This window comes from Apteryx rowi, unplaced genomic scaffold (assembly GCF_003343035.1).
Source record: "Apteryx rowi isolate R43461 unplaced genomic scaffold, aptRow1 scaffold_231, whole genome shotgun sequence".
Lineage (NCBI taxonomy): Eukaryota > Metazoa > Chordata > Aves > Apterygiformes > Apterygidae > Apteryx > Apteryx rowi.
In genome coordinates this window covers 978,402-991,884 of record NW_020448653.1, presented here as the reverse complement: position 1 = coordinate 991,884, position 13,483 = coordinate 978,402, and the positions used below count along the sequence as shown (strand labels likewise).

At 38.8% G+C, this 13,483-nt stretch overlaps 1 protein-coding gene across 1 annotated transcript in view; it reads right to left on the bottom strand.

The window, feature by feature from the left end:
* The window catches only part of MYO3A (myosin IIIA), a 126,181-nt gene extending 121,239 nt beyond the window's left edge, over window positions 1–4,942 (bottom strand). Inside the window, exon 1 of the mRNA XM_026065754.1 lies at window positions 4,766–4,942. Coding sequence (XP_025921539.1) covers window positions 4,766–4,933 — 168 coding nt within the window. The 5' untranslated portion in view covers window positions 4,934–4,942. The remainder of the gene's footprint in view (window positions 1–4,765) is intronic.
* Between the last annotated feature and the right edge of the window lie 8,541 nt (window positions 4,943–13,483).

The following is a 13,483-nucleotide window of genomic DNA, read 5'->3' as shown; positions in this document are numbered from 1 at the left end:
AAAAAAAAAAAAAAAAAAAAAAAAGTATGTATACCAGTTAATCAAACCAGGCATTAGTGTACCATTTGCAGGGCTACAAAGCTTGTTTTGTTTATTCAGTACAAAACAATCACCTGTTTTTTACTTGGTCTTTTACCAATTTCAGCTAAAGCACAGAGGGTGGCAGGGGGGCCTCTAGGAAGCTGGAGAAGGAGTATTTCAAGGTAACGACATCATGGTGTGAACAGGAACCTACATGAAGTCACTACAACCCACAAGTGGGTTGGAAGGGACTGGTGAGTTTTTGGGAGAGCATGCAGATGCCTCAGGGTATCAGGAAGTCACAAATCACTTTTCTAGTCTCAAGGGTGTTCCCAGCTAGAAACGGTGCAGCTGGAATTACCTCTCTTCCCCTCTGTGCACAACCAAACATGACTACAGCCACATCTTATTAGTTTATTATTTCTCTTTCTGGAATCATCTGGAAACTTTTCTAACACCTTCTCTACTATCATAGAAACTAGTGATATCCATGATCTCTTTGGCTTCTCCCTCTGGACTGCAAGAGTAGTGGCTTTTTGTCAGTCTGTTGTTACAGACTTTAGATTTCTTACACAGTGAGGGAAGTCCTCTGGGAGGCAAGAGAAGAGGACAAGGTTCGTCAACCATGCACCACATGCTGTGAAAGCCCTTTCAGACCAAACACGGATGCCAGCAACTGCAGGCACTGGGCAACTCAGGTGACCCCTTCCATCTGGGTCCTGGAAGGGCCCACAGAAGGATACTAGCAGACTGGTTCAGTCATGCTGAGAAGGTATTCAATCCATCCTGGTCACAGGTAGAGGCACAATAGCTGTAGTCGTTTCCCCCCATTGTTTAGTTCTTGGGAAAAAAAATGTTATTTGTTATAATTTGTAATTAAATCAATTGAAAGAGAAATACAAAGATGAAAAAATCAATTTTAGAGGAAGGCTACCTATGAACGCCATTAACCACACCTCAGTGAAAAGCACTTACTCAATGCTGAAAAACTGTTGTCTCCCCACTCCCCTGACCGACTACCACTAAATGGACATGATTGCAGCAGAGAAAAGGGATACTTGTACTCCCAGCAATGACATTTCCTCTCATTTTGATCAGCACCAAAGGCATCTGCCCCTACGTTGCCACACGAGGACTTTGCTCGCTTGTTTCATATACAGATCTCTCCAACATTAAATCAAATTCATGATCTTCATATTTGGCCACTTCTTGGCTGGTCTCAAAGAATTTCCCCTTTTCTTCTCCCTTCCACAACATATTCAGGAATTGGGCTGTTAAATTTTCATATTGAGGTTATGAAAGTAAGTCCTCTCACAAGGCCAGGCTTTAGAGACCTCTCACTGGAACAGGCAAAAAACAGCTGAAACTTTCCTCTCTTTCCAAAAAGGAGGAACTCACTTTATGCTAATTTCCCATAAGCACAACACAGAATACTGCCAATAAAAAAAAAGAGAAGGAAGGATGAAAGAACCAAGGCATTCAAGAGTGAGAGGGAAGAAATGGAAAGAGTGGAAGATAAGGAGGGGATGAAGAGAGAGAATGCATCCAGTAAAACAGAAGGAAAAATCATAAAGCAAAAAAACAAAGACWGCCAAAAGCCAAAAACTACACACAAAAGATATGGTTGCCTTGGGGAAACTGGAAGAGAATTAGCTCACTGTCCTACTGTGATTTAATAGAGGTTTCTGTCTCCTGAGGGGTACTCAGATTTTATGAGATTTTTACCATCATGAGGAGAAATGGAAAGAGAGAGAAATAAATGAATAGAATATTAATTCTATCTGTAATAGAAAGAAAAAAATCTTCCTCTGCATTTTATGACAGAAGAAAACTTGATAATTTTGGTTGAATTTAACATATTTATCTGCATAGAACATAGCAAAAGAGAGCACCTCTTTTAGAAACAGTACAGGGAATATCTTCATGTGAACTTAGATGCAGGATAATTTGGCTCAGAGTCCTAAAGTACAATGGTATTTACACGGATCCCTGAGAACAAGATTAAGAACATTCTCAGTTCCATCTTTATCTATTCTCATTTCAAAAATCTGAGCTGCTATTCAACAGAGAGAATCTGAAAGCTCTAAAAGAATTAAACATGAAATGCTTTCTTCAATCACATGCCACCTACAGTAATGTAATTTCTTAGTTTAATTTGCAAGTATCAGTTATACCTAGTGATATAAAAGCACTCCCCCACCTTTTTTTAAGTCTACTTCAAGTCGCACAATCCTGAAACCATCTTCAAAGAAAAAAATGGTAAAATTTAAAAAAAGAAAATCTCTAAAGTACCTTTTTCTTCATTGCAATGGCTCCCTCTGCAGCCACCAATAATATTTTCAGTTTCAACAAAAAGAAGAGGCCTAGTATATTCCTTTCACCCTGTTTCTAACATTGGATTGCCATTTTAGCAGTGACATGTAGGTTCAGTAGCTATTTCAGACATCCCACAAACAGAAGGGAGGAAAAGGATAGTATATTTAGAATAAAAAGGACTATAGATTCAGTTAAAAATTAAAGTCTTAGAGTTTAACGTTGACTGCATTACTGACTTTCCACTACCTATCAGTATCCTCAGCTCACCTCTTTGGCTACTTAACAAGACATCTTTATATAGCAGATCAAAAATTTTCCACTAGAAATTTCATTAGAGGGGGAAAAAAAAATCTACTTTTCAAACAAGATGAAGTTTTCAAAAAACAGGTATCTGCCTTCTTTGAAAAATATCAGGAGTATGCTGGAAAACCAATTTCTTAATGTTTTCAATTGAAAATTCTCYGTTTATGGAAAGTCAGGGTGACAAGTAGGTTTTTTGGCAGTTGGGATGAGGAAAAAAAACCCTTTAATTTTCAAGTGATTTCAAGAAGAAAAAAAATAGTTTTTTACTGAATGGTTTTCCAAAGAAACAGCAAGAAGATGGCACTCTTAATCTAACTTTTTTCATTAAAAAAGGAATCTGGTTTTAGCAGTTCTAACTTTTTCCTTCTTAAATTTCCTAAGTTGCATCTTTACCCAGTGTATTTCCCTCATTTCTTCTGGCTTCTTCACATTCTACTCCCTTATATTCTATTTAATTTCTTTCTACTTCTCCTAATAGCAACTTTATTTTCTCTTCTTTCCTCCCATCTTCATCCTTTTCCTTTTTATTACAACTTTCAAAGTTTATACAACACTGAAAGTTTTCCCGATTCCTTCAATGATCCCCTCTATAACTAGCTGCTGGTAGAGAATCATTCCTGGTTTCTTGTAAAATAGACGGAAGCAGAAGCATTTCCTGCCACACAGGCATTTAGATGAACACCAACTGCAAGTCAGTCCTGCTTAAACAAAACAAGCAACCTTGTTTACATAAAGCAATAGAGTCAAAAATGTTTCCAGTGTATTTGAATTCACCAAGATCCTTATCGCTTGGCTGTGAATCATGTTTGCTTTTGAAGAGGTACGTGATGCTGAAGTGAGATGAGCCCCCTTTTGTTGCTTTGAAAGCATACTGAAGGGAAAAGCACATCAACAGGGAACACAAAGATAACGCAGGAGAGTGAGCACATTTCACGGACTTAAAGGCCACGGGACTGTAGTTCAACACAGGCATCAGCATAGCCCTTGTGTGCAGCCCCAGAGCACAGGCTGCAGCGTTTCACGAGGCATGACATGCCCCTCTCTTCCTCCCGAGGATCGCACAGTGGAAGCACACACCTCACATCAAGGCAAAAGATGTGGCACAAGGCTGGACTGCAGCTGGGGCTACTGACACCTCCTCTTGCTGCTGTACAGTGCTGCGGTGTGTATGCATGTACCAGATGGTGGCAAACCAGTCAGCAGCACATGCCAGGCAAGACCTATGAGCCAAATGGAAACTGTGACTCTGCATTAGGAGAGGAAAAGATGAGGACTAAAGGAGTCTTTTGACTGGAAAAATAGCAGCAGCTCCTTGTCCGCATTTTGCGGGTTACTGTTCTCGAGAAAAATCCCAAGCAGCCACATGCAATGCTACCAAAGTCAATGGAGTCTGCTTTTACAAACCAGACTAAAGGGACAAAGTTCTTCTTGACTCTTTGAGTCTTAATTTGCCATCCAACAAATGCAAATTATTGGGAACAAAACATATACTACTACATAATAATTCCACCTCCTAATTACCTGGTGCTTTGTGTGTAGGAGCCATTGCCTTGGTATTTTCCATTTGAAAAGATGGATCATTCTGTGATATCTAAGTACTTTGGCACATTCTGAAAAYGCAGAACCAGTAATAACAATAATAAAGTACGCTGTTCTGTTTTGAAATGTCACTYGTAGCACGTCACTCAGCTAGGAGCACATACTCAAAATATATGCTTTAAGTGCATCAGATGTACCTTCAAAGTACAGAATTTTCCTACTGATTAGTAGGTAAGAAAAGGAAATGGAACAACAGTAAAACCGTAAGAAGCTGGGACTCGAGGTACTGCCAAGGAAAACAATCAGCTCTCTTTCTGAAAGTAAAAGATAAACAAGGGAGAATCCAAAGAGAAAACCAAATTTAGTTCTGTTTCTGACTTTTACCATATGCACCCACTTCCAAGATCACTTATCAAGTGAAAATGCTTTGATAGCTAGAAAATACATTTTAGTTAACAGGTTGAAGCAATTTATTTCTCTATCAATTCTAATGTAAACAATATACCAAGCTTTAAAAAAAAATTACATAATAAATTCAGTTACAATGGAATAAGAAACAGAAACACAAGTAATTTAAGTAGCTTACGTGAACAGGATCCAAGATTTTGACTGCTGCTTTGCTGCCATTTTTCTTATTTAATACCTTGAAAACTTTTCCATATGTTCCTTTGCCAATAGTCTCAATTATTTCCCACGTATCTGAAGGATCAGGAAAGCTATCAAATATTATTGTTTTCCCAGTTAATGGAAGCATCTCAAATGCTGGTTCCTAGGAAAAAGTGAGAATTTCAGTGTTCACTGACTAAATGATTAATAACAATTGGTTCACTACAAATATGAAAAGAAATACATATTCCAATCTCAAATGCTAGAAATGTTTTTGCACATAGCGTGCCTGCACTGAAAGCACAAGGAACAAGAAAGACTGCACTTAACACAGGTATGTGCAGTCAGCACAGTATCAAATGAAGGGAGATTTAAATGATCATCTGAACTAACTTCCAGACTGAGGGAAGTCAGTGGAGGCGTTCCCATAGACCCCAACAAAGCTAAAATGTTACTCTTTGGGGGTTTTTTGAGGGGTAGGTGAGTGGGTGCCAAGCTCACAGATTACTTTTACATAAAATCCAAAAGAATTTGGCTCCAATACCCAGAACCAGGCAGCAGGGGGGAAAAATTCTGTTAAGGAGCAGCATTAGGTTCATTCAAACTTTAATAGTAGACAATCAGTTTTATAATTCAACTCTTAATATTTACATTTTTATGTATATTATATACTTAAGCCCAAACAGATCAAAGTGGTAGATCTGTTCACAATATTACAGTTTTCTGACAACAAAGCATTCACAGTCATGGAAAATGTGTTTACTGATGTACATTCATTAACACCTATTTTACATACCGTAAAGAAAAGATTACACCTATGCTCTGGTCAATGATGGATAAAATTCACTAATATTAGCCTTCACACTGGCTAAATATTCAGCACCTATACAGTGTTAAAAAAAAGTAAGCAAAAAACAAAGGACACCTCTCCCCCCCAGAAAGCCCTACCTTTACTAGGCATTAAAAAACTCATTAGAAACTTTTTAAAAATCATGTTCTCATATTCCTAATCGCAGAGCCAAGATTGAAAAAGGGTGGGGAACAGGACAGACTTAAGTCCCTACTGAGTAAATACACAATAAATAAGCAAGTCAGCTATTAAGAGTCCGCATCACTGTCTATCTTCACATAATACTTTAAAAATATGCTACAGTGTAATTATTTTTGGATTTTTCATGTCAAAAGCATAAATCTAGTGCTATAAAGTAATTTATACTGTATTGAGCCAGTGACAGAAATTGCACTGTGATACTRTATTTCTTTCTTAATAGTGAACACGATGGCTTCAGTTTCAGCAGTGACTTCCGTCATGCTGGCCATACTTTCTTTATTCACCAGCATGTATATCAACTAGAAGCAGCTGAAACGGGCTGCTATACAAACACTATGTTGTACCAGCCCTTTAAATTGTCGGAGCTGCACACTGGCACTTCAGGCACGTTCTAGACTAATTTTCCACTGGATGATACAAGCTCTTTGGGGTTACTTCGGTTTCATGATTCCTCCTGCTGTTCTGCTCTTGGTTGCTTAGCTCACTAATTGGTCAGAAGATGGATTATTTTATTTTTTTTGATACACATGCAACTGTATGATCAATCTCTGTATTAGCTCACACAGCAAAGCGGGGAAATACCCTCCTAACACCAGGGACCCTATAGAAGTCTGTTGCACACTGACTACTGTGATAGTGGCCAAGCACCTTGATTTCAAGGGCTGTATGAATAAAATGACCTAATTTTACCTGTTATTGTGAAATCTCCCTTAACACAAACCCAGGTTAAGGTCAAAGTAGAGATAAGCTTATTTATATAAAGGATCAAGACTTGGAGACATGAAGCTTTTGTATGCAAACCTCCAAACTTCTACTCCAGATCCAAAATTTTCTCTATCCTCTGTCCGACCCTCCCCCAGGATTCCTATAAACATAACCCAGTCAGGATGGTGACTGCAGTCTCTTCCTGAAGACCTTTCCACCTCATGCTTAGCATTTATACATACCTTAAGAGGCTTTACCACTCCCAGTCAAAACCATCTCTTTTCCAGAGAATCAACAAAAATAATTACTAACACTTCTGGTGCACGGAACATTTCTTTTTCTTTCACCTATAGAATGGTGCTCAAATATAAGGGTAATCTCTTTTTACACACTAGAATGTTTATTCTTTTTTAAAATCACTTTGTGTAAATAAATGGTTTGTATTTGGCTCTTAACTGAGACTATACAAGATAATAATCACATTCTTTTGAGGTGATAATGGGATTATGATTCATAATCCCAAAACCTTGCTTTAAGGAATACCAGAGTGACAGAATTTCAGCATTTCTCTTTCTGAGCACTGTTTTTTAAGACTGAAGTTAACTATTTGTATACAGTTTTCATTCAAGTCATAATTGAAGATTCTTGGAGGGCAAGGAGGAGTAGGGAGCCATCAACGGGGACCCTCCTAAAAATGGAGATGTCCAGCTCATACCGGTGTCTGTCTACGTACAGATTCTTGTCTACAGAATACACAGCAGTCCACCAAGATTTAGGCCCTCCTATGTCCCATGTTACAGGGACGTACAGTAAGAGTTCCTGACCCAGACAGCTTACTCCAGGAGATATGTGGAAGCTGGAAGAAAGGAAGACTCATTACCTCCACTTTAAAGAGAAGGAGTACTGGAGATACAGGAATTCAAAGATCAGCTTCATGTATTTAGCCTGGGGCAGAGCCAGGCAGGGAACTCTGATCCCAAACCACAGCCTTAACCAAACCCCCACCTTTTCACCCAAAGCTTTACAGCAGGCAGTACATTCTGAAGAAAATTGTGTGCATCATGAATGGCAGCTTCCAACAACTTCCCAGGTTTTATTAGATCTCCTATACATTAACAGAATGTAGCTGGAATTAATTGACTCCCCATATCAACTGCTTTTTTGTCTCTGGAGACTAGCACAAGGAGAACTGTTAAAAGACTGAGGAAACAAGATCCTGCTGGTGTTATCTGGTTACTGGAAAATGGTGCTAGAGATACTGTCATATGCTTGCATTTTCCTCTGCAAATTGTACCAGTTGTGCTTTTACTTGTCTTAAGAAAAGCATATACTTAAAAATAAAAGCTTTTAATAACTGTCATACTTAGTTCAATAATTTAAGGATACTATTCCAGAAAGAATTATTCACCATAATCCTTTGTCTTTCAATTTACAGCTTCAGAATCATGACTTGAACAAGTCATATTGAACATCATATTTCCTCACTTCCACCATGTTTAAGAAAAAGCCCTTGCATATAAATTGTTTGCTTCCACTTCTATTATCAAAATATATTAAATGGAATGATTTCAAGTGTTCTGAGTGATGAATAATGGTTTATTACATCTTAGTGAAGTTGAGATAGCTGATAATGATTTAACCTCACATTTCAACAATAAATAGTACTGTCTCTGGAATATGTCTGGTGCCACAACAGCTGAGTAATTTATCATACTTCTCAGCATTAAAAATTTACTTTAGAAACACAACTTATTACTTGACCCAAACTTCTGAGCTACGAATGTACCCTTGAATCTCTATAAAAACCTTCTAAAACACTTTCCAGTGTGCTCAGAAAAATGACTAAATTCAGGGTTTTTAGAAAAAAGAAATTAGCCAGTTCTGGAGTCCCAAGAAAAGAAGCCGTGTGTGTGTGTATGCGCGCACGCATGTGTAAGAGGTGTATCTGGTGTCAGTGATTTGGCTATCACAGTTATAACAACACAAAGAATTGGGAGAGAATTTTTCAGATGAGCCAGCCCTAGGTGATTTTTAACTGCACAGGTCACACCAAACATACACACTATGCAGCAGATCTCAGCCCACATAGTAGAGATGTTCAGAGATGCCCCAAGCCATATCAAAGGTAGCAGATTACTGCATTCTCCATTTTCAATATATAGCTAGTTTGGAGGGGGCAGGGGAAGGGAAGGAAAGGGAGAGTCTCATGAAGAATACAGTATATCACTTGTGGACCATTACATTACTGCAATGATAATTCACTGAAGTGTGTTTATCATAAAAAGAAACTCAGACCCCTGAACAATTGCACTGTTGAAGACTTTATGGTCAAGACCACAGAGCATTACAAACAATGGTGTTAAGCAGAAATAGGCAATAGTTTCTGCTTCTGCAACCTGGTTTGCAAGTACAATGGTCCCTAAATCTCACATAGAATATTGTATTTTAATCTGATATTTGTACTAGTTTAAAAAAAATTACTATATTTCAGCACTCTAAGTTTATCACTGTTTCATACTATGAAAGTTTACAAATTCCTTCTGCCATCCCCCAAATAGTTTCCGAATGGATCTTCATCTCACATAAATGTAAGCATATGAATTTCCTCCATATGGAGCTGAGAACAAGGGCACTTCTCCATGTAGTTCATCCTTCTCCATATAGGAAGCCTAGATGATTAGCAACGTAAATACCTATTCATATATAACTTAAATGTCCAGCCTTTAGGTTCTCAGCAGCATCTTGTCTCCTGCCTACCAAAATCTTTTGTTTACTGATCTTAACAATTAGAGCCTGGACCTCATTGATTCAGTTCAAAACACAGCTACTGAGATCTTCTTTGTAGCTCTTTTATTTGTCCACGTTATTTCCTCTTTYCCATTACAAACACTACTTATGTTTAACCAGACAGGTCCTGCACACAGTGTGACCCTGAATTTGTCAAACAGCTTCATGTTTGTCAGGGGAGATGGACATCAGGAGCTGACAACATTAGCTCACATTGCCTATTTGGTCCAATTCCCCTGCAAAAGCAACATTTTCACTCCCTGTAGCGCTGCTTCAGATTCTGAAACTTAAATCTCCTGCCTACTGGATGCCCCCAAAATGCTAAAACAACAACAACAACAAMAAAACCCACCACCAATGTTCATGCAGAGATTGCTGAGGCTTTTTATATCAAACAAGAAAACTTTTCTACCATACCTCACCTTTCCTTCACCTGTTGCTTTTGTCCTATATTTTATTTATAAGCTCTGCATAAGTTTATAAGCCCTTTGGTCAGGTACCAAGCACAGTGGGGCCTTGAAGTAATTGATAAAATAGGACAATAAAACCCCACAAAACCTTATTTCCTCCTACTTCCCGAGTTTATGCCTATGCTGAGAAGTATTTAATAAGAAAGTTAACGGTTGCTGCATGGAATTCTCAGACAAGCCAAGAGCATATGAGGCTACAATATGGTATTAATCAAACTAACACCTAGTACTTACTTTCTGGATAAATGCCCAAATTTGATTGTTCAACCATTAGCATAGATTGCAATTCAGATCCTAAGCTAGTGTAAATGTAGCTGTACATTTACACAGCACAGTACCTCGTCCAATACTCAGAAAGTAAGTTTTGTTCCCGAAATCCCAATGCCATCCTCATTCAATTCACTGGGATATCTGACCTCTGATGATCAAGGATCATCATCCTTGATGATGATACAAGCAACATCTGGATGGGAACTATAGTTAAATCTAAGCTCAATGTGAGCAGATTATCTAGTTTGGCAGTTAATTAAAAACAAGTGTATGAAGCATGATCTGCTGGTTTTACTTCATTTATCAAAAGCTGAATACACTAACTTCAATTTAAACTAAAAAAAAAAAACCTTACATTTTGCAGGTTTACATAAGTTTCATACAACCCATGTGTTTATCTTTGACTGTACATCAGTTTGCTTAGTACCTTCTGCTCTACACATCCCCCAGTGTTTTTCCACAACTGAAGAATTAAGTCTTTGTCACCTGCAAGAAACTTTCTACAGAAGAAAAAACAAACAAACAAAAAAGACCAACAACAAACCAGTTATTTATAGACACTGCAGTAGGAGAAAGAAAGCTTTGACTAGTACTTTACTTAAATTATAGCATCATTTGGGGGTTTTGGCCAAGTAAAAGCCCAATAAATTGTATTCAGTCTATAAACAACTGATAACAAGCCCTCAGCCTTAAATTCATTTCTATAATGAAAATTTAAGATGAACTCTACCTTGGAATCTGTTCAGGGAATAAGAGATCAGATTTACTTTCTGAGATATTGCTGCTGTTGTCCACAAAATATGGTAGATCAGAGGACAGAACTATATCCAGAAGATTTTGACCACATTTTTACTATACCATTTGCATGTAAACATATGATTTCTAGCTAGTGAATATTTGGAAAAATAAATGTAATGTCACATCTTTTCGAGAGTCCCATGTCTAAATACATCATCTACTGAGATTTGACAAATATGTGATGAGCAGCTTTATAACTCTGTTCTTACAGATGAGAAAGCTGAATGCTATGCAGTGGGCATTAGCCCCAGCTGTGGTAGATGAGGAATACAAACCAGCAGCCCTCTAACATTTAGTTCATTTGCTTTCACTACAGTGTGCTTACATGAGTAAGAGAAACACAAGAGCTGGCATTCACCTAACTAATGCACAATACACCTGTCGGCATCTAAGGTAGGCACCACAATCTCATTTTAGACCCAGCCAAAACAATCAATGGAATCTAAGAAAAAACTGATTCACCTGACCTGGTTGGCATCTACCTTAACATAAGAAAACTCACTCTCTCCACTCCACTGATTATACCGACTAGTCTCCTTTGACTACAACAGGAACCCAGTTATCTAGCTTCAGACGTAGACATCTTAAGTTAGGAGAAATGAATCCTATCCTAGTTAATTGCTGGAGGCAAGGAGTTATAGCTTGAGAACTGCCAAAAATGAGTAATACCAGCTCCATGCTACAGTCAAGTAAAAATCAAAACCAGCATGTCTCTCAACACTACCTGAAAATTGCCAGTCTTGGATTTTGCCTGATGATGCACAGAAAAGTTAAGAATCTTGCAATGACATTGCCAAGCAAACTTTAAACTCAACAACCAAACCCCAAATTAATGTAAATGCAGAAGTAAGTGGCTACTTCACAGCATCTGGAGGCAAGAAGAGCTGATAAATTTAGCAACATATATCCTGGGCACAACTCAGAATATCTGTGTTAATCCTAGGGCACTTTTCTATTTCTGAAGGCACTTTTTAGTGTTCACTCTTCGAAGGGCAGAGCAACTGCTTCTTCTGTTTCTCAAAACACCCTTCTTTTCTACTGACTGTTATCCAGCAACAACTTTCCCAACAAAGCAAGACAGTTCTGAGTAACTTGATGCCTCTGGACTCCTTGACCTTTGTCACACTTCTATTACATGAAATAGAGAAACAGTACTGTGCCGTATTGGTACCTGATCTTCTATTGATAAATGCATATAGGGTGTCCACACTGACATTTCATCTGCTGATTGTTATTCAGCTGATCTTGACATTTTGACTTGTTGCGGCTGAACTGGCCAGCAGCACTCACAGGAGGCTCCAGCTCTTTACTCTCAGAAAAGTTCTCAGAGGGTGCTGCTGGAAGACATCTCTATCAATGTTATGGGCCACCCTGGTTTTCCTCCRTTTTTCTCACACCAACAGTAATGATCCTACTGCACGCTGAAGTTTACAGTTCTCATGAAACTTTATTCAAGGAGGTTTTTGAAGCAACAGGCTATAGAACTGATGAAGGCTATAAGCATYAAATTTACTAATTTATCTCATGCATAGGGGTTGTCCATTGGATGACAATTCTTCAGAGGTCAAACATGAAATCAGTATAGGATTTCAATTTTTTAGAGTCAACCTTTAGCTATAATAGGAGGGTATGAAAAGGACACAAAACCAAAATGCTAAAGTTAATTCTTATAGTCAATTTTAGAAGCACTGTTATTCTGAAAACAAATGAGAACTAAAAACTTTTATGACAATTGTCATCCAACAGAGAACATTTATGCAGGGGCATTACAACCATGAAAACAGGATTAATAATGGAAGGGGGAATGGTGTCGTTATCAAATCGTATTTGGACCTTGTGCCACCAGAAGTAATGAAATGACATTAACAATCTGTGAACTGAATCATATCCGACTCATTTGGTGGCTCCCAGAAGAGAGGCACAGCAAGTGATGAGAATAATTTTTCAATGACTACACACTAGATCAATATATTAGCAAAGAACTTAGCTTTCAAAGCTAAAGCATCACTTAATTTTCCTATTTTAACACAATAAAACTTTATAAGGCCATAAAAATCAATATGGTGCGAACTCACTCCTTGCCTGTTTCTTAGAACTTCTAACAACACTGAAGTAGCAACCCAAAATTAATTTATCAGCTATATCAACTGGCTTCAGCAGAGCTTGAAATTAAGGTGATACAGTCATTTGACAGCAAGATAAGGAGAGCACTACAAGCAAATTTACCAGCACTTAACGTTAGCGCACAAGAAGTTCGGGGTTAAGAGTACACACGGGATGCTGCGGACGCAGCAAGATTTCACATTTGACTCGTTAAGCTCCATAACCATATCGCTGCGCGTAGTTCAGCCAGGGCAGCGCTAGCTTCGCGCGGCGCCGTGCCAGCGGGCGAGCGCAACCAGCTACAGCTTCCAGAAGCCCCGGGCAAAACCGGCTGGTCCCGGGCTACCGGATCCTCCCGAGCCTCAGGCCGTCCGGGCACCCCTCTGCCACTCGCTACCCACGCTGTGCTCCGGCGGATCACTTACACGAACACGASAAGGCGAAAGCAGCAGCACTCAGCCGGGGAGGCGAGCGGCAGAGCCCGGCGACAGGGCCGGCCCGGGCCGCCGCAGCA